This window comes from Anguilla rostrata, chromosome 10, assembly GCF_018555375.3.
Source record: "Anguilla rostrata isolate EN2019 chromosome 10, ASM1855537v3, whole genome shotgun sequence".
In the NCBI taxonomy this organism is placed as follows: Eukaryota; Metazoa; Chordata; class Actinopteri; order Anguilliformes; family Anguillidae; genus Anguilla; species Anguilla rostrata.
This window is the reverse complement of record NC_057942.1, coordinates 38467919-38492505: the sequence shown is the minus strand read 5'-3', so window position 1 is coordinate 38492505 and position 24587 is coordinate 38467919. Positions and strand designations below refer to the sequence as shown.

The following is a 24587-nucleotide window of genomic DNA, read 5'->3' as shown; positions in this document are numbered from 1 at the left end:
TGGAGATTGTCAGGTGATTTAAAATGAAAGGCAGCCATTTTATCTCCCTTAAAAATCCCCCTGAAATAAAATAAGCTCAAAGATGTTCCTCATCAAATCATTCTGTCACACCGTCCTAGATAGATATAATATACAACAGATTCTGTAAAACGTGGATTTATCTGATGATTCATCTCAATATTATGCAGGGAATTATTAAATAGCTAAATCTATAAACTTCAGAACAAGGTTAAAACATGACTTTCTGTATTCACCCAGCTATAACAAATAGGGTACATTCTTGTTTTTTGCGAGGTTAATATTATGACAAGCATTCACCCAAACAGTCCTAGAACATATTCGTTGTTCAAAACAAATTCTGTCAAATTCACAGAAAAACCAATCGGGGCATGTTGTATTCAAACTCGCTGGTAATATTGTTTATTCATGGGAAAAATCATGGGGGATGCTAATCATGTTCTAAGTGTAAACGGTGAAAGATTTGTTTGTTGTACCATCCGCAGTTCAAATTCTTTTATAACAGCAATGTCAAAATTTGAGCATTATGGTAATGTTTCTTGGGAACATCCAAGGAACCTGGATACATTAACATTTTGTGAAACTTGTACTGTAGCATTCCAAGAAATCAACATCTTTTTTTTTTTAGTTGGGAACTGTTTATTCAATCGCTAAAGGTTAAAATCCTCTGTCTGGCGTAGAATTTGTGGGATTCACAGGCCAAGAGCAGAACCGTGGAGAAGAGTGTAAGGAGAGCTCATTTTGATAATGCTAAAAGCTCTGCAGCAAGGTATGCCAGGGATAATAATCTTCTCTTTCTGGGTTTTCTTTTTGGGCAGCACTTTTTTTGGGTGTTCTGATTGGACAGAATGTTATCAAGTCTGTTAAACAAGGCGTGGGGACGTGTGGGGCCTCCAAATATTCATCTCATCTGTCCGAACGAAGTTTTTGGAGCAGTTCATTGAATGTGATGTTGGAATGACACCGTGTCAAAATGAATGGAATACCGTGGCAAAATGGCTGACTACCAACAATCTCCCATTACAGACAAGGTTTGAACTGAGACAGGGGATGCTGAGTGTACCCCACCCTACCCCCCCCCCCCCCCCGCACAAACTTATTGTGTCCTGAATGATCGACAGCCTGCTAACTGTCTAGACAGAATTTCACCCCCGCATTTCATTACTCTGAAAACAGGCTTGAACCGAGCGCCGCGTTTTTGCAGGGGCATGAAGGCAGCGTTTGGTTTCGCTCAGACGGTTACCCCTCGCCGATAGCACCCCTTCCAGGTGGAGAGTGCCAATCGGACGCAGCTATCGATCTTTCCGAAACGAGAATTTTCCGGAATAATGAAGTAAAGGACCAAGTGGGGCTGATTAGGGCTCCTTTTCTGTCTTTCAAATCATTCTTAAGATTCTCGCAATAAAAGACCTGGGGGAGTTCGGGGGGGGGGTGGGGGGGGCGAAGCATTGCCCTAAGCTGTCGCCCACTCCGGTCCCTATTCAACTGTCTGGTTCGAATTAGGACACCCCTGGGGTGCGATAGGGGTGGTACGGACTACGTCCCGCAGGCTGTTTTTGTTTTTTTTGCTGAGAAATTAGTATGCACTTCTATAATCCCGCTCTGTGAATTTGGAAGCAGGGCGGTTGTTTCTGGGTGGGTGGGTCTGCCCCATGCGGCCGAGACGCATGAAGACCAAAAAAAAAGTTGAAGGTAGGGGGTGTTTGATTGAAGCGTTGCTTCCACGCGAGCGGGGAGAGGTTTTCAAAGGTCAGACTGCCTCGGACGCATTCTTCCTGTTCTTTTGGTTTGACTTTGTGCCACGTTTAATTCTGCTCTGATCCCTACTGTGTGCCCTATTCAACATTGATTCCAGTTCGTTCCCCTCTTGAGTACGGCTATTGGAGAGGGGAGCCGCTACCCTTCTCACTGTTAATTATGGTCGTGATTTTTATTGCTATTTAATCTGGCTTTAATGAAGCTATGATTAACGTTTCCACCGGGGCAATCAGATCTGAAAGGAGCATTTGACACAAGATGTTTTTCTCTTGAGAATGAATCAGCCTAAAGTACTATACAGATGTGAATGATTCGTTTTTTGTTTTTTTTTGCTAAAAATTAATTAACAGCTTGGCATAATCTCTGCATTGTGTTCGTTGGGAAGAATAAAACCAGAATAGCGATAGGCTCTTAAAGCAAAAAAAAATTGTGAATAAAAAAATGTCACCAGGACCCTGTTTGACATGGGAAAACTTCAAAGGAAACAGTCTCATGAATTCTGATCCATCGAGAATCTGTTACTGTTGAGGTTGCTAAGAAACAAAAGGAAAAAAACCCTGTGAACCTGTGGATGGCCTCCCAGGATGCACTGGGCCAGGGTTCATCCCGAGAACACATCCATTTAGCTGTGATGTCAGCGGGCAGGCATTAATTAGATTCGGAGGCTGATGCGATGGGCCTGGGGCTAGCAGGTACAAGGGGGGTGAGTCGGTCTGCCCGCCCGCGCCGTGGTTACAGGCGGGTAATGATGTTTGCGTTACCGGAGGCAGGGGGGGGAACGCGGAGAGGGACGAGCAGCCAACGCGCCGCTGGGAGTTTTGGCGCGCTCGTGTAGGGGCGTGACTGGGGCCTTCTGTAAAACGCATCGGGTCTTCATCGCCGCTCTGCTCTTCATCCTCACCCCCTCTCTCTTTCTGTCTCTCTTCCTCCTTTTCTCTCTCTCTCTCTCTGCCTCCATATATGTGCAGGTAAATGCCGTGCCTGGTTGGGTGGATTGGCCTGTTCTGTTCATTATATTCTCTCTCTCTCTGCCTTCTCTCTCTCTCTCTCTCTCTCTCTCTCTCTGTCTCTCCCCCCCCCCTCGTTGTACAGGGCCGGGGACTCAGTTCTCGGGGCAGATGGGGCAGGTGTATATATACGGGGGCCAAGGTACAGGGTGTCAGGGAAGGGGAGAAGTGTGCTTGCTCAGTTTTATTTTTGGGCAGGCCGAGCTGGCTACTTGGCTCAGTGGGAAGAATTTGAGGCTGAGGGACAGGGTCTGTGGAGGCAGGCTATGTTCTGAGGGGTTCCACTGGCAGCGAGTCCGAGGGGGTTATTTTCGTAGTACTCACTTGTGTACAATGTACCAAAGTTTGTGTTCCTGTGGGGGATTGACTGGGCCCTGTGTCAAGTCGATGGGGACGAGAGGCTGGACCTTCATTTTTAGTGCTTGCACAGTAGTGTTGTGTTTTATGATGATTTTGTTTCTCCTTGCAGGGCTGCCAGATGATCTTATTATATTTTGATCGTCATCTGTATATGTGGTGGAATTGTGACAATAAAGACAGTTTTTAATATCGCTCTCTCTCTCTCTCTCTCTCGCTCTCTCTAATTCAATTCAATGCAATGCTTTATTGGCAGGACAGCAAAGGTTGGCAAAGCACATTCAGAAGATGTCAATGATCTATAAAAGTTGAATTATTATGTCTATGCTATCATACATATAAACATAACAGAAGAATTAAAACGCACCACCACCAATAATAACCAGCACTGAAAGGAGAGTGTGTTTCTTAAACATGTCAACCAGACATGTAACGCTGTACTGTGTTTCTGTCTAACAATAACAGGATGCACCAAGTGGAACATGTAGCGTGTCTTTCACAGAATTGCTAATTTATTCATCAGGAAGTCAAGATAAAACTTGAAAGTGCTGCTTTTTACTTATTCAGTTAGAGAAGGCCCGGTAGATCTGGTAGGCAGTGTCAGGGGAAGCGTGTCATCTCAACCTGACATGTATGTCTGGCCACTTCTCTTAGGGACGGCAGGTGCGTTCGTGTCACCTGTTTCAGTGGCTAGACTATGGCCTCTTCATCTGTGCTGGCTAAGGGTCTGTTGTGGATGTTGACGCTGCTGCTGATGCTGATGATGGTGATGGTATTAAAAAAAATAGGTTGGCTGAGAACGTTTTAAAAAATTCTCTCTGATGAGCAGCATGGCTTGCGTAATCTCCTCTTGTACTGAACAAAACCTTGACAACAGGGAACAACTTAACTAGGAGTGCATGGGCTACTCTTGTATAAATATTCTTATCTGCGATAAATTCATTTTCCCCGTTGACCCTGTGGATGAGTCATGCACGGCGTTTCCAGAAAGGATTATTTCATTAGATCCGTGTGATATAGTCGCCTGAGAGCCTTACGCTGGAGTGGGGTCTGGATACTGAAGCCTTTTGGTTGAGTTTTGGTTGAGCATCTCCAAGTGCATCTTATTTTTATTTTACCTTTATTTACCCCAGAGGGAATCTTTTACTAGGGAAACCAATCAAAGGAAAATGCATTCCATTTCAGCTTGTACATGAGCCAATCATAGTGAAATATGTTACATGTCAGCTTGGACGTCATCCAAACAAATGACAGAATGAGGCAAAAATGAACAAACCTTGCTGAAGTATGTCAGCATCTGGGACTGTTCTTCATATAAATCAAGTAAATAAAATGCCTATTCTGACAAGATAGTTTTCAATTTGAAGCAGTGGTTCCCAACCCTCTTCCTGGAGATCTAGTTTTTCTCTCCGGCCCTAACAGAGTGCACCTCATTCAACTGCTAGAGATCTCACTGAGGGGATTAGTAGAATCAGGTGTGCCAAATTAGGGTTGAAATGAAAACCTTCAGGGTGGTTGATCTTCCAGGAACAGGGCTGGGCACCACTGATTTAGAGCTGAAAAATTAGAGCCATTTGTAAAATTGACTGCTTCCTCGTACCGCACAGTCCAATTGACACAGAGGAGGACATTTCACATGTAGCTTCTGCAGGCAGACTGCTGACACCCAACTGTCCACAGGGGGTCACTGGTGAGCGGGAAGATGCAGTCTGTTCGCTGATTGGATAGCTCACCCTTCCAGATGTTCTGGGGACTTTTTGTTTGCCTCTAAAAGCAAAAGCATCAAAACTTAATAGCTTTACAGAATATGTGACATGGATGCATTTTTTACCGAGCGATTTCCAAAAAAGGGGCTACTTTTACTTTCCTTAAAGTAATTTTTTTGTATATGACGTGTCATCATGCCGTAACATTGTCACGTCAAGTGACAAATCGACCAATCGGCAGAAGTGTGGAAGATGGGTAAACTGCGTTCTGTTGGTTTGATAGTGACCACGGTTGCCACAGTGATCCTATGGAGGGGGGGGGATACTGATCCTAACGAGACAGGTCCTTGCAAAGAAACTGAAAAGAGAAATTGATGTAAATTGAAGAGCATTTTGTACGCGGACACTAAGAGACATGCTAGCGTGGGCTGTTTGTGTGTGTGCGTATGTGTGTGTGTGAAAGAGAGAGTGTTGGGGTAGGGGGTGAACCTCAGAGGGTATCTGGGGAAAGTTAATTGGCACTCCAGCGCTATTAATCATTTAGTATATCATGCAAATTGAGTGTTTTTTAAAAGCACACTTGTATTCTAAAGGTTTCAGTAACCGATGAATATAAATCAGGTACCAACTTCTGAGACGGACTGTTCCGAAGGAACTGCTGCATCCCTGTTGTCGTGGTTACTCATGATGATTATGATGAAGATGACGTGCAGCTTGTATTCGGATTTGAAAGAGCATTTCTTTTTCTCATTAGCATAACCAGCTAAGATAATGTATATGTTTTTAAACCAAGATATGCTAGTCAGATATGTAATTATTCTGCTGCCGTTGATGATAATAAGGCTATTGTTGCGATCGAACCAGTCAAGCAACATGACTTCACTAGGAAGAGTGTTTTAGCAGGTCTGAAGGTTTAGTAGTAATGCTGTGTTCACATTCAGCAGATGTAGTGCCCCACCTCGGAATCAAACCTGCAACCCCTGAGTTCTAAACTACAAACTACTACAAAGTAAAAGTAAAACTAAACTACTAAACCACAAACTACTACAAAGTAAACTACAAACCCCAACTGTACTGTTCAGTAGACATGCTCTCACCTTCATCCTGGTTCCCAAAATACAGTACTTAATTTATTTTTTGAAAATTATGCAAGTCATGTCTGTCTATTAAAAAAAACAACCATGCTCTGTCTGCAAAACGATGCAGACCTTGCCTTGTGACAAGCGACCCAGACTGGCCTCTGCCTCGACCCAGACTGGAATCTGGTCCCAGTTCTAATTGGAAACGCTGAGAATATTTTTCACAGGGGAAACACTTGCTCTTCAAACAAACGGGTCATTGTTGGTACACGCAGCCAGCCAGTCCACTGACAAAATTTATCGCAAGGCAGGGTACACAAGTGTTATCAACCAAAGCGAGAGAGGGAGAGAGAGAGAGAGAGAGAGAGAGAGAGGGGGGGGGGAAATTAAGTCAACACAAGTGAATGGACTTTGGAGCTCTTTCTCCTGGTGGTTCACCAGATTTTAGAAACCAAGCTCCAAACGTCTGAGCCCAAACGGCCATTTTAAATGGAGCCTAACAAATGTTCAGGCGCTGCGGGCGTCACCGTGTCACGTGTCAGAACCTGAGCACGTGCAGAGCAAGTACGTCAGCATTTCATTTTCACCCGACTGATCTGAAAGTGTGGAGCAGGGGTGTCCAATCTTATCTGAAATGGGCCGGTGTGGGCGCCCCCCCCCCATTGTTTGGAAGAGGCTGGGTTTGACCCTGGTTCTGTTCACGGTACGCAGGCTGGGTTTGGGTCCCAGGACCCTGGTTCTGTTTGCGGTACGCAGGCTGGGTTTGGGTCCCAGGACCCTGGTTCTGTTCGCGGTACGCAGGCTGGGTTTGGGTCCCAGGACCCTGGTTCTGTTCGCGGTACGCAGGCTGGGTTTGGGTCCCAGGACCCTGGTTCTGTTCGCGGTACGCAGGCTGGGTTTGGTTCCCAGGACCCTGGTTCTGTTCACGGTACGCAGGCTGGGTTTGGGTCCCAGGACCCTGGTTCTGTTCGCAGTACGCAGGCTGGGTTTGGGTCCCAGGACCCTGGTTCTGTTCGCGGTACGCAGGTCAGTCAGCATTTTTACGTTTTTTTTCGTTTTCTGCTGTTGCGGTTGCCGCCCCGACCCTCACTGTCGCCACGGGTGTAGGAGACCCTGCTGGTTACCGCGGTGATCTGTGACGTGCTTGGCAGCGGAGTTCAATGTGTGCCGGGGTTTTAAGTAGCGGGGGGGTGGGGGGTGGAGTATGGATGTGAACCGAAGAACCTCTGGAAATGGACTCAGTTAGATGCACTGTTAGTTTTACGCATATGAAAGGGAGAGATTTAGAGGGAAGGACAGACAGAAGAGAAGTCAGGAGGGGGGGGGGAGAGGGAAGGTCAGAGGAAGATGTCGGTTGATATAGATGTAGGGCGGGTGAAAGAGATCGGACTTCCTTAGCAGATGTTCAGAAAGACGGCTCAACAGGGACGGAGGGAGGGAGGGAGGGAGGGAGGGAAAGCTGGAGCGTAATGTGGTGGAGAGGATGACGGAGAGAGAGAGAGAGGGAGGGGGTCTCAGTATCTGATGTCCAGTACAGACTGTCTCTGAGTTCGCTCCTAAAAATAACCACCTGGCAACCAATCCCGGCGGTATACAAATCATCACTAATTTGTTGTCAATGGTGACACACCTGTTTTTTTTTTTTTTGTTTTTTTTTGTGTGTGTGTAATTGGTTTGCATGCCACAGCCCATGCCAGCCAATCAAGCTTGTTCCACTGAGTAAGGAGCTTGTGAGCACTGATTGGACAACCCAGTTTCTTACATAACAAAAATAAATAAATAAATACATAAAAACACTCAAAGTTAGGATAAACATTGTTTCTTAAGGAACATCTAAAGCACTGAAGCTTCAAACAGGAGTGAAAGAGCCATTACTGTTATTTTTGTTTTTGTTCCGGTCTTGGCAAAGCATCTGGTAGGACCACGTGAAGGTCAAAGGTCTCTTCAGCAGCCTCTTCTGGGCAATGATGTCATTTCCTGCTTTTCTTTTCTGTGCTCTGAAACAGCCCCGCTCCCTACCAGTGATGTGTCCCAGGGCAGTTCCCTCCCTTCTCCGTGCCCTTGTGTTGGGACAGCACTGCCATCTGGTCCCAGGTTCGATTACATCACAGATGAGTCGATGGGTCTAGCACGGCAAAAAAGAAATCCCTGTGGAGTGAACATGCACACGCACGCACACACACACACACACAAACGCACGCACGCACGCACGCACGCACGCACACACACACACACACACACACACAACACACACAACGCACGCACACCACGCACCACACACACACACACACCATCACACACACACACACACACACACACACACACACACACACACACGCACGCACACACACACACACAGCAGCCTCTGGCTCTAATGTAGGAACGTCGCTGTGGGACTTGGCTTGTCACCGCCAAACCAACTTCTTCCTCCTCCAATTTTAGCTTGACCTTTACCCTTTGACCCGACGGGAAGTACTGATCAAACAGAAACGACCTTCTAGGTCACTGAGAGATGCAGGCTAGCTGCTCGCGCGCAAGCGAGCAGTCTTCGTGCAGTCCCGGGGTTCACCGAACACGGTCCCTGTCTGGGCTGAAGGCAGACGCATCTGACGCGCGTGTTTTCTTTGCACGGCTAAGTGCTTCTTGGTAATGAGCCCAATTGCCTCATTAGTCGCGCGCATCTGCTCCAGTGCGCTTCCTGCGAGCTGCCGCGGCAGACCGCCTGGGCTCGGCGCGGCAGCGACGCTCGCTGACGCGCGAGTTTCCCGCCAAAAATGCACCACGGCCAATCAGGAGAGAGGGCGAAGCCCGGGCTACCGGTTCCAAAAGCACAACCTGTCAAATGGCTTCAACTAGAGCACGAATAAGACGCGTCTGAACGCCATCTTAAAAATGCAGAGATGTGTATTATTCTGTCATTGGTGAGCTGGCCAGTCACATTTTGATAATATTTTTTTTTCCTTCTCAATCGTCAAAGGGTCAGGGGTGTCTGTGGGGGGCTTCATCTGGTTCTACACCTTAGTAGCCTAGTAGTGCGAGGCCACAGAAGCTTCAGATTAGGGAGAGCGGTCGACGTCCCTCATAAATCCGCCCTCATTTTCTGCGTGAGCAGTGTGCGGATTTGAGCGCGGTGCTGTCCCTGCGGCCGGGTGGGTGACCCTGGCGGCTGCATCAGCTCGTCGAGGTGTCCTGCGGGATGAGATGGCGGCCCTTTGGGCTGCCCGCGGCGATTTGCCGATGGGCGACCGACGTTTTGTAAGCACGGCATTTTTCATTTAATTTCGGCAGCGGTGAATAAAAAAAAATAAAAAATAAAAAGAAAACCAGGCCAGTCGGTGCACTTATCGCCCGAGATCTCTTTTTCCGTAATGGCCATGATAGAAATATATGCCTTTTGTCTTTATTCATTATTTCCTGCCTGTCTCCAGGAAGAGATGTGCAATTATTGAGTGATTCCGCCTGGCCAATGAGGACGCGGGTCCTCTTCGCGGTAATTGGATAGGTAAAGAGCGTCAGGAGACATCCCCATTGTGGAAGAGCAGATGCCGGAATGAACCAAACAATTTCAGTTCCTCCAAAGGTTAGCTCACTCCATTACCGCACATTTCGCCGCAGCAGGAGAACAGTCCTTTCTCTTATTCAAATTGGACTTAATGCAACCAAATCGCACCAATTATGATTTCACAGTCTCTGTCTGTCTGAGGAAGATCACAACCACTTACAGTCCTTTTCGTGGAAACAAAAAGTTTAAATAAAAAAGAGAAGCAGGCAATTCAAATTCCTACTGGGAAAAAAAAACACGTAGGGGTAATGTTTCAATATGTAGCTGCTGCAATTTCATTTCATTAAAAATTGAATAAGAGCATGCTGTTTATTGAATGAATAAATTTATGAAAAAGTTTTTGAAGTTTTAGGCTTTCCAAGGGCAAGTGGCTACTTTTATCATTAGATAATGACACTTCTTTGACATTGAAAGAACAAAATGAAAATGCTGACAGGAAGTACTTTTGAGAATTTGAGAATTCAAACGAGGGGAACACTGGTGAGACTACTGCATAGCTCACATGCTCTTTTTCTCGGTGGGGCTTCCAGGTGCAGGATACTGCAGGTAAGGTGACTGAGAGGGCGATTGGCTGAAGCCTTTCTAATCTGGCCAATTATGCGCATTAACTCCGCAGTATGCGACTCCACCACCAATCAAGGGGAGTCTACGCTATTGCACACACAACTGTTCAGACAGAGCATCCTGTTCAAAAGACGGAACATTCTAAATATAATTCTGCCCACTGAATGAGCCCTGCGTATCTACATACCTGTTTCACTGTGACCTTTGACCTAAGCAAGGACTCCCAAGGAGAATTTGAACAAAAAAGATACTTGTACTTTAATAGGAAGCGGTCTATCAGATAAGGTGGTAAAACGGCAGCATTCACTCTTGTCCTTCGAGCTTTTATGGACCCTGTATGTTTTTACTGTGACTTGACACTTAAAATCATCAAAGCAGTTAATTACAGTTCGTCCCCCTTTCCTGGTTTGTTTTTAAAAAGTACAGAAAAACTGGAGCAGAACCCTGTGTAGGTCTCCACGGGCGTGAGTGAACCACACCATACTGTTCTGGGATCCCAATTCAGCATGCTTTCGGACCCCATGGGCTCAGAACCTCCTGTACAGAGGTGTCCCTGATGTCCAATCAGGTGCTGTAAATCTGCTCATCTAAATCAAATCCCCACTTTAATTGGCTGAATAATTACCCAGCTGGCGTACTCTGGTCATCTGCGAGGAGCGTTCTACTGGAAAATGGTCACTGTGCAACAGCTGTAAGGATTAATTACTCTCCTGGCAACGGGTAAGTGCTGCATAGGCCTACATGCAGTTCATTATGATATCATTTCTATTATTAACCCCTTAAAATATTGATAATTCACAGAACTTAAAAAAAAAACGTACTATGTCGATTTACTTGGAACTTACCAAATGTAAGCTCTCAGGTAAAATGTCAATAGATCTTAGTGAAAATGAACAATAGGGAATGCATTAAGTTGGGCCTACCAGAGCTGGGGTCAGTGCCGTTAGACCTCGGGGATCGTTTGAAATGAAATTACTTTTTTACATCTATTTTTATCGTAATTATGTGCGTTCTGAAGCCCTTAACGATGATAAAAATTAGCGGGTGACCAAGAAATTCCGCGAATACAGCGACAACGGATACTGATAGCGATTTAAATATGCCTATATAATGACTATATGTGCAAAATATTGAACCACTAATGATCTATTAACTCTCTGAGCACTAATAGAATTGCACCATTTCATTTGAAATGCAAACGTAGGCATTATAATGGGCATTGTTAATTAGGACAAAACATATGCATTGACAACGCACTCCGCAGTCTTGTGATGGTCTGATCATTCCTGACAAATCTTAGCACTCGCCATCAATTAACGGTCGCTGCACTTCATAGCAGCACTGGCCCCTCCTGGAAGAAAGTGGAATTGCATTCCTCGCTCATGCACAGATGTGAAATCGCTTCCACATGTTGACAGAGAAACGCTTCCTCGGAAAATTATCCAGCAGAATCCTGGAGAAAACACACTGTACTCGCGATACTTTGACCGGACTAGGACCGCTACCAAGGCCAGAGGGAAACACTGTTTTCTCGGTTCAAAATCATAGCGGAAATTTCAGTTGCTGGTGAAATGTGAACACGCACACAAACACATACACACTTGTGAATAATAAACACACACAACGAATAGTCCCTGAATGTGATCCAAACTAACCAAAATAATGTAATGTGAAATTATGTGTTTTTGCAATCTTAACAAAGTCTTCCAATCTTCCTTGTTTATACGTTAAATCCTGACTTATAGTAACCTTACATTCAAAGGTTCAGGCTTAAAAACAAACTAATGGGCTTCAAGATTTCAAGAACGGACCTCGCAGAATAACCATGTAATTTCAGATGAGTGAACTGGCCTCTAACAATAATAATAATTATTATTATAATAACAATAATAATAATGCAGAATGTCAACTCCAAAATACCAGAGCTTTATATTAAAAACAAGAAACAAGAGTTCAGAAAATGTGAAAAGAGTGACACAGTGTGGTCATAATCAAGTACTACACACAAATGTAAACTGTAATGCCCATAGTGATGTTACGTGCACAGAAACTTTAATCTTTGGACTTCATCGAACATCATCCCTGTTGCAATAAACCGGGAGACCATACGGTCACTGAACTCGCCCCATTTTTACACAAAATTCAGCAAGTTTATTTGTCCTGAAGAACAAGTAATTCATACAGACGTACAATTAAAATGTTCACTTTCTATTATTTACACAAATGCAAATATATATTCCACTACGCATGTCACTGGGAAACTGGGGGAAAATAGTTCCATTAAAAAAAAACGTTTTCCATTCAAAAGTCACAAGAGATTTTACAACAAAAAAAAAAACTCCAAACTCCAAACTTTTTATTTAAAAGTAATTTCTTAAGCCACTTCATTTCCATTCAAGTGCAGGCTTTTCTAGAGAACAAATCAGGATATTCTAATTTCTGTGAACCCAGAGTTTAAAAAAAAAGGGGGGGGGGGGGTTTGGGAGGGGCGGTGAAACACCTCTATTGCGTTTACCCAGGCAGCAGTTGAATGTTTTATTTATTTTTATTTTTATTATTTTTATTTTTTTTTATACCTTGCATAAATCACAGCACCTGTCAGGTGATGGCAGCTGTGGGGTAAGTAGGGGCCGTCTCAGAACGAGTGGATCCACCCCTTTGTACAGGCCCGTTTTTTTAAACGTATTCCCTGGATAAAGCACATTAACACCGGCGCCGTTCGGTTATTTTTGCCGCGAGTGGGCTAAACTTCGGAGCCTCCGCTGGGAGCCGTGGTCGCCGTGGTTACAGCCTCAGCCCGCACGCGCCCAGCAGCCACCCGATGCCGTCGGTGACCCCGGCGAGCGACTCGCACACCACGTCCTGGACCTGCAACGACAGCCCGAGATCTCGCCGATCAATTAACCCAGGGGCTCCCTAACGCTGGTTAAACCAGGGACTCCCTAACGCTGGTCCTGGAGAGCCGCAGGGTCTGCTGGGGTCCCCAGCCCTGATCTTAGAGAGCCGCAGGGCCTGCTGGGGTCCCCAGCCCTGATCTTAGAGAGCCGCAGGGCCTGCTGGGGTCCCCAGCCCTGATCTTAGAGAGCCGCAGGGCCTGCTGGGGTCCCCAGCCCTGATCTTAGAGAGCCGCAGGGCCTGCTGGGGTCCCCAGCCCTGATCTTAGAGAGCCGCAGGGCCTGCTGGGGTCCCCAGCCCTGATCTTAGAGAGCCGCAGGGCCTGCTGGGGTCCCCAGCCCTGATCTTAGATAGATCTTTCACGTGCGCTGCTTAAACATTCCAGGATAATTTGATGCGTATCTTACCGAATGATCTCATCAATTAAATTTGGGCTCGCTCCATTTCACAAACGTGAATTAAGATTTGATTAGTTTCTCCAGGATTGAATCATCTCGGACACTCTGCTATAAAGGGGAGATGGATCGCACGGCAAAAACAGGATCAAAGTCCTTGTATGGACACAAAGGCAGGTGGTGCTGACCTTTGCAGGATCATGTAATCCATAGAAATTGACAAAAGCAGTCATTTTTAAACTCTCATAATGTAACCCACTAATAAAACCCGAAATTAGAACCCCCCACCCCCACCCTGCTCACCATCCAGGGGTTCTGCAGCTGCTGCAGGTCCAGCTGATGGGCCAGAACAACGCAGGGGGTCCTGGTTCTGGTACCGCCTGGCACCTCCCTGGACACACAGGACAGCACCAGGACCGGCCGGCTCGACTGGCCCCAGGACGGGTCCAGCATGGCCCGGAACTGAGCCTGTTCCACCTCGAGCCCTCCAGCTTTAAAACAGACCAAACGCAGGCATCGTTATCCCCAGCAGCCACCAGAGGGCGCCCCTTTACTCCTCTCATGGCGTGAACCTGAACCGCTTCATTGATTGGTTTGCGCGACTGATGAACCAATCAGTTTAAAATACAACAAACCCGTTATCTCTTTTTTTTTTTTTTGGACTCAGCTGCATCAAACACAGTGATCTGTCTTTCGTCACACAAAATCATCTACAAGTGAAAGAAGAAAAAGAAATCTTGTTTGCAGGACCGCCTCGGCACCAGATTGCCCTCAGTCGATTCGGGAGATTGCTTCATTATAATCACAGTGATTTACTGTGAAGGGCCCAAAGGCTAATGTGATTACGTCGGGCACAATGACAGAATTCAGATGAGCCTGAGGACAACGCATTTGCCAAGCGGAGGCACCGCTAGAATCTCTTACACAGTGCACCTGAACACAGGCCGAAAAGGCTCTTCCCCTTACACGCGAGAATAACACGTGTGTAATCCTGCAATTTCAGGAGGAACTCTTTCAAAGAATTAGATCGGTGTGAAGTGAAGGTGGATGTGTGTTCACCATGTCCACGGGTTGGGGCCCCTTACCCCTCTCAGCTTCCGCATTGGCCACGTAGATGAACCCGTCGACGGCGCGACACACCTCCTGGACAAAGGGGGCGATGCTGAAGGCGGGGCTGTCCGTCTGTCCGTCACCCTCCTGGACGAATAGCCTGCTGTGCACGCTCTGCCGCTCCAGACGGGCCCTCTCCCGCTCTGCACTGCCAGAAACAAACATGGCCGCCAGGGTCAGTCTCCTTTGTCCGTCGTGCTAAATTCCAGGATGGCATTTTTTCTGATCAGTCAGGAAATCCTGACTAATACCCAAAATCTCAGGGGGCCACTACTATTTGGCTTTGTTGGTGAATATTCTCCCTGATATTAACCATCAAGGAGAAAAAAATCTCTGGATGTGTGCACCAATGACTTGAAGGCCCAGTCAGTTGCTAATAAAATGCTAATTGCTTACAACCAGCAAAAGGACAAAAATATAGTACAATAGAATACTATTATTCTCTAAATACAAATAATGTTCCTCATTAAAAGCGCTTTAAAAGGAAAAATAAGTATTTGAAATATGCGTCTGGCCGAGAGTACTTCCTTGTTCATCTTCAGTCTTCTGCATTTCATTCTTCTCCTTTGTTTTTTGATATCTGAGCATTTTTGAGGAATCCTTGCACAGCTCATCACCATGGAAACTAACTCATCACTCACTTGTCAACTACGACATCAAATGGAACAGTGTTTTTATGTTTTCCCAAATTAACTATGCCTAACTAGCTAAGGGCGATGTACTAAGAAGGAAGCTTAACACACCCAGGGTTCGCTTGCGTTAGATGACTTCACAAAACCAATCTACCACAATCTGGCTTAACCGGTATCACAGGGATGGCTATAAATTTGCAAAGTGTACATGGGCTTTGTTAAGCAAGCTCTGCGCGCATTCCCTTAAATACCGGTGTCTGTAAAAATGAGCCTATAGCATCGCAGCATGGACCGCCTTAAAAACTACAAGTACCATGATCCACTGAGGTATTTCATTGCCACCCACATCGATAAGCAACTGAAATTACTGAGTGGGCCTTTACCGTCTGCCTCTGGTTTGAGACTTAGGGTCTTGAAATCAGAGTTTTACTATTAACGAGGGGGAGGGGGAACTTGTATCTCTTTAGATGAGAACATCTCTGCTGTCCAGTTCGAGTAAACTCACCTGTTGTTTGAGTACAGGACCAAAATGTTGAATTTATGCTGATCACGGAACATGAAGCTAACTCCAGACCCAACACCTAACAAAGGGAGGGAAGCATGGGGGGATTAACAGCATTCTGTACCGGGGCAATGACTCAATCAACCAGCGCAGGGGAGGGTTGCCAAAAATGCAGGATTAAAACCCCCAAATGTAGAGTCCAGGGGCGTTTTCCTCCATCCTGGCAACCCAGGTCCCGGGCAGGTGGGCGTGAGCGGTAACGCACCGTTGATCTGCCGCCGCGGTATTCCCGCCACCGGCAGCACGTGCGGGGAGCGCATCAGCACGTTCATCAGCGAGACCTCCAGCTGCTCCAGGCCGGGCCCGAACATGAGGAGGCGCGGCTCCGCCGACAGGTAGAGGGACTGCAGGAAGGAGGCCACCGCCCCGTGCCCCTGCCTCGGGGGTCGGCACGGCCGCCTGCACGCCGGGCTGCTCCTGAGGTACCTGCCAGTGCGGCCAGAACCACCATCAGACCCGGCGGGGAGCTACTACATTCCAGTGTGCACCTGTTCTGGTTTTTGTTCAAACCAACTATTCTTGAGAGGCACAGAACAGCAGCTTAATTGGAACAGATGCACAAAATCGGCCAAAATGGTGCCATTAACCTACAGCCACCATCTTCATAGTAACGTAGCTACACTTTCAGAACGGCGACTTTAACAATGAATTCAGAGATTAAATGCAGAGATGTAAAAAAGAAAAGATCTACTGACTCCGCCATGAAGTCGTGGTCGGGATCTTCGTGCAGGGGCACGTCCAGCGCCTCCACGCGCGGCATGGAGGTGTGGTCAATGGAAGACCAGAGCGGCATGTCCCGGACGAAGAAGTATCTCCACAGAAGAGGATCTCGAACCACTGACCTCCAGTACCGACAAGTTCCCCCAAGTCGACACAAGTCTCGGGGAGACAGGAGCTTCATGAGGTGAAACTGAATGTCTGCCTGCAGAAACAGAGGGAGCCAGGTTCACGACAAATGTCACACCGTCATCGTCCTAAATCTCCGTGTTTCTTATTTCAAATAGGTCACAGACGACACAGCCATCCATTCTCATCAAACCTGGCTAACAATCCATGCAATCAAAAAGTAGCGATAACAAAAAAAGTTATGGCTGCTGTGAGATTAGTTAACTGTGACTAGTTACGTTGCCGGGCAACTTTAACCCAGTGAAGCAGTAAACAGCTAGGCTAGGCTAAGCTAGCTAACGAGCACTGAACAGAATCATACACTACATACTGTATATGATACGCTCTATGCCAACGAGCCGTGGTCAGTAGTGTGAATATAACGTGTCATCTGGTTATCCAACTAGCAGCAGCGGATAATTTATGTTATCTCACTGGTAAACTCTCCAAAACTCCAGGCGCGGCATCCTCGTCCTGTCCCCCGGTGCCTGCACTCGCGGCGTTTCGGGAAAGCAGAAAGTATTTCTCCCTGAACTGCCTCAAGCTTCTTCTGAACGCAGACTCGCTTCCCCACTGCGTCTCTGACATCTCCGGCTTTCGCCAGCTAGCCAGCCAGTCATCTAATGCTAAGGTCATGTGGAATCTGTTCACAACGTTTTTCGCTGAATAGTTGACGCGTCGCTAATGATCTTATGTTAAGGTGCATGCTCCTCCGTTACTATTTAAATGTTTACAGGTCTAAGAAGCAGGAAGTGGGAAGTTGTGTTAAGCTTATGACGTTTCAGCAGCTGCCATAACAAGTTCCACGAGGGCACACCAGATGCTACTGACGTGTAGTGAACTGTTGCATTGTGGTCATTATAGTTTCTCGCCAGGACGGTGCCGTTAATGTCAGGCTGTGTTGTGAGAATACGTTGCAAGCCATATTTTGACAGTATTGCTGGCTGGTGAATCATAAGTACAAGTTTTGTTCCAGGTGATTATTACAGTTAAAATTTTTTTTTTTTTTAACCATATTCTCCCTTCAGAACATCGATTCTCGATTACTTAAATTTTCTGCATAAGTGTGGTGCAACATACAAGCTATCACATAAAGACACTGTAACAGTATGCTCAAGAAAGTCCCCAAAACATTTTTTTAAACCAACATATATTTATTTTCAATGAAGACATAAAAAATGAAATACATTTTGAAAGAATACCAACACTGAGATTTTCTGTTTAGATGTATACTATCAAAATATCAAAGTTCCCACTGTGGGGCGTTACCTCTGGTCAAAGCATGAAAAACAGAATTTTTTTTTAATAAATGAGAAAAAGCCTTTTACACAGCAGAAACAAAACTGTACATACTTTAAAATAGTCATGAATACTTAAGTCTTCAACATAGATTTGTGTTCCTCTCCCTCCCTCCCTCTCTCTCTCTCTCCACCCCTCCCTCCCTTTAATATATATAAATGCAATTAATCAAAAACAAAACAAAAAATTAAAATAATAAATACAAGCAGCTGCTGTGTGATGTTTCATTCCCAGTTGAATTAAGAACTTTTGACCTTTTTCTTCATTTTTTTAAATTATTATTTGTTATTATTAATTTTTGTTTAAACCACATTCTCAGAGCAAACACATGGGCAGCCAACAGTCTGGAAGATAAGCATTTTTTTTTTTCAGAGGATAGGGAGGGAAGGGGTGGGGTTGGTGGTTTTGGAAATTTTTTACTTTTTTTTCTTTTCTCGTCCCATTTTAGTTTAGTTTTTTTTAAATGATTATTTTACAGACGCCCTCCCTCTCTTCCTCGGCCCCCAGCAGGTCGCCCCCTGCAGGATGGCCCTGCAGAACGCTCACTGCAGGATGTTGAGGATCTCCTTGGCGTTCTCCGTGTTCCAGCCCTGGCCCTGGAGGGGTCCTTCGCACACCAGCACGTACTTGTGCAGGATCTGCGTGCCGATGTCTCGGAACTGCAGGCGCTCCTCCTTGCGCTCGGCCATCTCCACGCCGCAGTCCTCGTACTTCACCGCCCAGAAGCACATCTCCCCGATGTACATCATGGTCAGCAGGTGGGTGTCCGAGAATATGCCTGTTCAAAAGGTCAAAAGACGGGACGTCGTGGTCCCCGTTTTAAAAGAACATAACCATGTACTGTGGACAGTGCATTAGTGTCTGCAAATTTAAAAACAATTACGATCAGCAGGTGGGTGTCCAAAAATATGCCTGTATTAAAGAACAGAGATGTATATCACAGTCACAAGTTTTGTGTCCTAGAGTGTGCCTCTTTAAAATAAGAGACATACATGGTGTTCAGAAAGTAGGTGTTTGAATTGATGCCTGTTTAAAAGCATTAAGATGACTTCCTGGGTGGCTTGTCAAACTAAAGCCGTAGACCTTGGTATGGTATCACAGCAGTTTGACTAACTGTTCTCCGGTAGATACGCATTGAGGTGGTGGGCTGAGGGCATCTGCGTCGCTAAGAGAGCTGTCGACGTACGTAGCGATGAAACCGCGAGGGTGGAGGAGAGAGTTTTTACCTTCCGCAAGGAAGTTGGCCGTGGCGGAGTCGTGGAAGACCACGCCGTCGTTCAGCTTCACCGAGTTCCTGACCTGCAGCATCCTCATCAGGTAACGTACGCCCTCATGGAGACACTGCAAGGCATTATTATTATTATTATGATGATGATGCTATTGACATTACTGCTAAGCAAATGTGTACAGTATTCTTAAATGGTTAAATGCAATTTCGGTTGCCGGCGTGAGCCGATTGGCTGTGGAGATGTGGGGACCGGGAGGGCCAGAAGTGAGGCGTCTGAGGTGAATGCCTGGCAAACCAGGCAGGAAGAGAGCAGGGATGCAGACTGCAACTCCCAGTGCACCTCAGACTGAGCGGCTCCAGGTTTTGCAGGAAGCAGAGTGGCGGTGCTGAGGGGAATACACCAGCCACCTGCGTGTGGCAAAACCTGGAGCGGCTCAAACCGATGTGGAGCGGGATCAATGCTGAGTCCACCCCGGGGGTGGGAAGGGAAGGAGGCGGGGTTATGCTAATGACCTTGAGGAAGGTGGCTTTGTTCTTTTTGATCCACTGCTTCCGTCGGTGCAGGGTGTGACAGTACATGTACAGGAGCGCCCCCCGTCGCCAGTACAGACACTCCAGCAACTCCAGCCCCAGCACTGACTGCACCTGACAAACGGAGAGAGAGCGCCGTGTCACAGAGTACACGACCGCATCACAGGACATGACATCAGCACAGGACATGACATCACATCGTACGATTCGGTACCTGGTGGCAAGTTAATCACATCACTTCCCTGTAGGCATAATATGGCTTCCGTATGTTATGACATCATCATATAATGTCAGACCACATTATGCATCACTGTCCCATGTACAATGTACAAAGATCTATGTAAATCCTCCATACATGGTCTCACACACACACACACACACACACACGCACACGCACACGCACACTACCTCTTGGGCAGGTGCAAGTCTTCCAGCCAGCACCTCCGGCTCAGTCAGGTCCTGCAGCAGCTGCTGGATCTTATACGGGGAGCAGTCTTCCGGAAACTCCTGATCAACCAGCTTGTTCTCCTCATAAAACGTGATGTCAAGAACCACCTGGAATGGATGCGTGAAAGCCCGCCCACACAAACACGTCAGACATTCACTTCCTTATTTACCGCAGCTCAAAACATTCCTGAAGGACAAAAAGGAAACCAAACTTTGTGGAGTTCAAAATAAAATGTATAATATGGAGAGGGGGGGGAGGTCAAATAAAATAAGCATTTTGTTCTGAACATTCAAGAAATAAACTACCGTTTATACTATCATTACTTATCCTGTGAAGCAGCACACCAAAGCGCTGTTGCTTTGCGCAAGACTGATCGTCTCCAACTCCACTCTTGTGAGACTAGTGCCATTTCTATTTAAAAATGTCATTCAAAAGCCATGACCTTCCAAAAGTGATGTAGCACCAGCAAATATGATAGGAAAATTCCTCCTGGGTGGCAGTGCGATGGTGTGATGGTTAGAGAACTGGGCATGTGAATCAGAGGTTGCTGGCTTGATTCCCAGGTGGGAAAAAGGCAATGCACCCCTGAGCAAGGTATTTAATCTGAACTCATTCAGTGAATATCTGGCTGTACATGCATTTTAAGAAAGTGAGCTGTGTAAATCACTCTTAGTGTCTGCTAAATTCCTAAAATGTAGAAATGCACATTTAAAAGGACACCAAAAAACATGTTTGTGCCCGATGACGAGTTTGAGTTCTACCTTCCATCCCACACAGCGAAGCTGCAAACTGACAGCGGGGCTACTGGAGGTCAACAGGACCAGAGGCAGGAAGACAGAGTGTAGTATAAAGATCAAAGGTCAAAGGCCATACAAACCGGTAGAAACACTAGCCTGCTATTGATGAAGAGGAAAGAAAGGTTTCTGATGCTGAAAGTGCTGTTCTTAAAAAAAAAAAAAAAAAACAACCACTTTCACTGCAAGCAAAATGTCAGACGATGTTGAAAGTCACGGCTAGTGTGTGTTTGTGTTTGTGTGTGTGTGTACAACAGCAGTAATCCTGAATGTTTGAGAGCAATCCCTCCAGTTCTCTCCTGAGCTCTAAATGCTGCTTTAGAAGTGAATCAGCACATTGTGCAAAGGTTCTTCTACTCTTAATTCCTGCTGCTTAGTGTTTGCCTGCCTTGTGTTTTTCACGCAACTGTCCTTCCATCTACATGCACCGCTTTCTGATGGGCAGAGGTACCCCAGAACTGCGTACCCCTCAATAGTGTATCTCTGTTGAAAAGCACAGAATACGTTTACGCGAAAACAGAACTACTGTTAAAGCCTCCAAGCAAAACACTGTTTATTTATTTTCATTGTCTTCCCATAACCCTTTAAAGACACACAACATAAGAATTCATTTTAAAATAGGCTATTCGATTACATCAACGCCCCCAAAGTCCTAGGAAGCTCATCTGAACACAATCAGAGCACCTGAACTATACTTACAGGGGACAGAGGCCACTTTCATAGAGAGGTTATCATCACGGTAATTGCAGGTAATTAAGTTCTTAAAACAGCAGGTGTGGAGGGAAGATGGCCATATGCTTTCACTCTCACTAATGGAGAACAGAGACATGCTCAGATAGGCCCTAACCACAACCTGCATGTGGAAACCACATCACCCGTGTACAGTTCCCACATCAGCCATTTCATTAATTTGTGAACCACAGGTTTGAACACAGTTTAACATTTAAAGAATGTGAATATTTCTACAGACATCAGTTGAACGCAGCACTGTTAAAATTACCTATGTGTAGCTAATTCATGTAAAACTGAACCTTCTACAGTTAGTATGTAGGGTTTGATTTCATCTTCGACCTTTTTACTATAACAATGACTACTACTTTTGATCTTATGGGTGTTAGTATGTTGAGGGAGGGACAACAAGTTAAAGAAAATATTTTTGTTTGAAGGGTACAAAATGAAGGTTTATACTCAATTTGGATGCTGGGCATAGACATGGCTAAAGAGTAACTAGATTTAACTCCTTTTAAGAAAAAACAATATACACGAGCATACTGTGGCAATATTTGCATGCAATATCCCAGGTGAGTCATGGGGCTATTAAAAATAATCCAATTTAGTAGAGGAAATGGAAGTCACAGCTCTCTAACCAATCAGGGGGCTTGGCTTGGCCACATTTCTTCTATGACGTCATAAATGGTAAAATGTGCTCCAAAATTCCACGAGTTTGGAGACAAAAAACAAAAAATCAGTTCATGCTTTTCAGTTGCATAATAGCACATCTGTTGAGGAGACTTTTGGAGAGTCCCAACAATTAATGATTGAAGTTCATTTTGCGGTTTAATTGAATTAACTGCAATACCTGCGTGTAATCCTGGAGCAGTCTTGGTAGACTGTTACTCTCTCCCCCTTGTCTGTAATAGCTTTTCAACTTGTCTAGTATGGCAGACGCATTCTGTAAATAGTCATCATCTAGGAAAAAATAAAGTATGTTAATTGTTTTTTCGAAGTCCAAGACGAGAGTGCATAATTAAACATAATTACGCACAATTGTTTCACCTAAAACATCAAGTGCACCATGTTATCAACCGAAACTCCACTGTCTGCTTTGAACGGAAACTATCACTGTAAGCCAATTGTGAACGCCAACTATTTCCTGCAGAATACGCATTTTCCGTTTTCTTTTAAAGGACAACACTAATCTGTCTCATTTAGCTACGAACAACGCTGACAAATTTAACAGAAAATAATGTCATCTCGGGTTTAGCAGTAGACACACATGGTTGACAATAGGACAAATATAATTGCGCATCATGACTTGTCCACTGTTTGATCAATTAAGAAATAAGCGCGTGAAATGAATTCTCTGTTATGGACATGCTAATCTTTGGCGGTAACGGTAGTGGTAGTATGGTGTATAGATGGCAATGTTGAGCATAAGGAATACAGCGAACAGATCGAACGACCTGACATTAACATCATTTGAAAGTGTGGATTGTGTAAATTAGGCTACTTTTCTGCGAGGAAGGCAATGTTTGAGAAAGTGAAAGCAAACTAACAATCTGCGTAGCACTAGCAGATCAAAACGCAGTGAAAAATGAGTTTAGCTATACAGTTATACACTTAGTAATAGCATTCATCGGAAAACCCATTAGAATTAATAATTCACAAAATATTATCTGCACGAAAAAGATTTATTTACGTTAATTTAGGACGCATAAGTCATGCTTAAACTGACGTGATGCTAGCCAGCAAGCTCACCACCGGTAGGCTGTCAATTGCAGGCTAGGAGCTAACGTGGCTAGCGCTAAATTAGCTGTAAACACACTGAAGAACGTCAAGACCTGTCATTGAGGATTGGGTCAGTATTACAGTTCACAAAAGCAACAAGGTAAGGTTAGCTATCGTTAGCCACTTTTTACTGAAGTTAAATAAACTTAACAAAACAATAGCAACATTAGTGACACGAGTAGCTAGCTAAGCCTGCTTACGGACAAACTAGCTAGCTGGCTAACGAGGCTATACGTTAGCTAACAATTGCGATGGCCTGTGACCGAGCCAACTTGCAAGGCTTCTTCCGTAAACAAATAACGACCGAACGTCAACGTTTAATTGTTGTTTATTTACGAATGACAGACGGCCAATTTCGTACCACAGTCCATCGACCTTATCCAGCTATTTGACGCTGCCTAGCTACCTAGCAGGCTATATAATGCGCTAGACTCGCTAACCACATTCGCATGAAAAATCGGAGTTAGCACAAGCTATTGTCACGGTGTTATATTGTTTACTGGTTGCTTATTTTCACAAACCTTGTCATTTACAGCTAGAATATAATTTTACAGCGAATCTAAAGGTCTGGTTTACAACGATGAAATTGCCATAGCTATTTGCACAGCTATGAAAACACCAATGCCGCAAGCCAATGTACTGTTCTGCATTTTTTGCGAGCTAGGATGCTGCACCGCAGCTAGCTACCTGCCTATAACCCTAAACTCACAGGCAGTAAAATGCAATCATTGTGATGAAATGTACGTTTTACCTTGCTTTTCTATCCGGAGACTGGCGCACTTGTTGTCCAACTCAAATATTCTTCTTTCCAGCTCAAAGCCCTGCCTCCTGCAGTCGTCGGCCATGACTGAAAATGCAATCACATGGTAAAATGTGTTTGCTCATGTGATAACGCGAAGTCTCGGTAGCGATGCTTTACTCACCGTTTGCATCCAAATTGGTCTGTTATTGGTCCATATGGGTCACAATGGAAGTTTAGACCAATCGGACGATCGACGTGTTGCGTGCGAAGAGACAAATGACGCAGTGATTGCGTGGACGCTGCAAGGCTCACCGGGGAGTTGGAGGGGAAAGCGTTAACCCTTGTCTCCAGCTGGTGGCATTATTTGAATACCAGTGTTCTGTCACCTTTGGCTTGCTGTGACATTTGTCTTAAGGTTATATAATTACGGAATGTTTCTTCTCCCTCTTTCCATTTCCCCTGCCTTTCTCAAAGTATTATAAAATGACACCAAAACTACATAAAACC

The 24587-nt window shown here is 45.4% G+C and overlaps 2 protein-coding genes across 2 annotated transcripts; both read right to left on the bottom strand.

Moving 5' to 3' along the window:
- Positions 1-12081: 12081 nt before the first annotated feature.
- Positions 12082-17352, bottom strand: fbxo4 (F-box protein 4). Its single transcript, XM_064296933.1, has 7 exons — positions 16966-17352; positions 16341-16567; positions 15851-16071; positions 15589-15664; positions 14427-14599; positions 13645-13832; positions 12082-12919 (listed from the first exon to the last, which is right to left on the bottom strand). The coding sequence occupies exons 1-7, from the start codon at positions 17164-17166 to the stop codon at positions 12836-12838; spliced, it is 1170 nt and encodes a 389-aa protein (XP_064153003.1). The 5' UTR covers positions 17167-17352; the 3' UTR covers positions 12082-12835.
- Positions 17353-17663: 311 nt separating this feature from the next.
- rimoc1 (rab7a interacting mon1-ccz1 complex subunit 1) lies at positions 17664-24242 on the bottom strand. Its single transcript, XM_064296934.1, has 6 exons — positions 24090-24242; positions 22410-22519; positions 19997-20143; positions 19571-19702; positions 19056-19170; positions 17664-18607 (listed from the first exon to the last, which is right to left on the bottom strand). The coding sequence occupies exons 1-6, from the start codon at positions 24181-24183 to the stop codon at positions 18372-18374; spliced, it is 834 nt and encodes a 277-aa protein (XP_064153004.1). The 5' UTR covers positions 24184-24242; the 3' UTR covers positions 17664-18371.
- Positions 24243-24587: the final 345 nt, after the last annotated feature.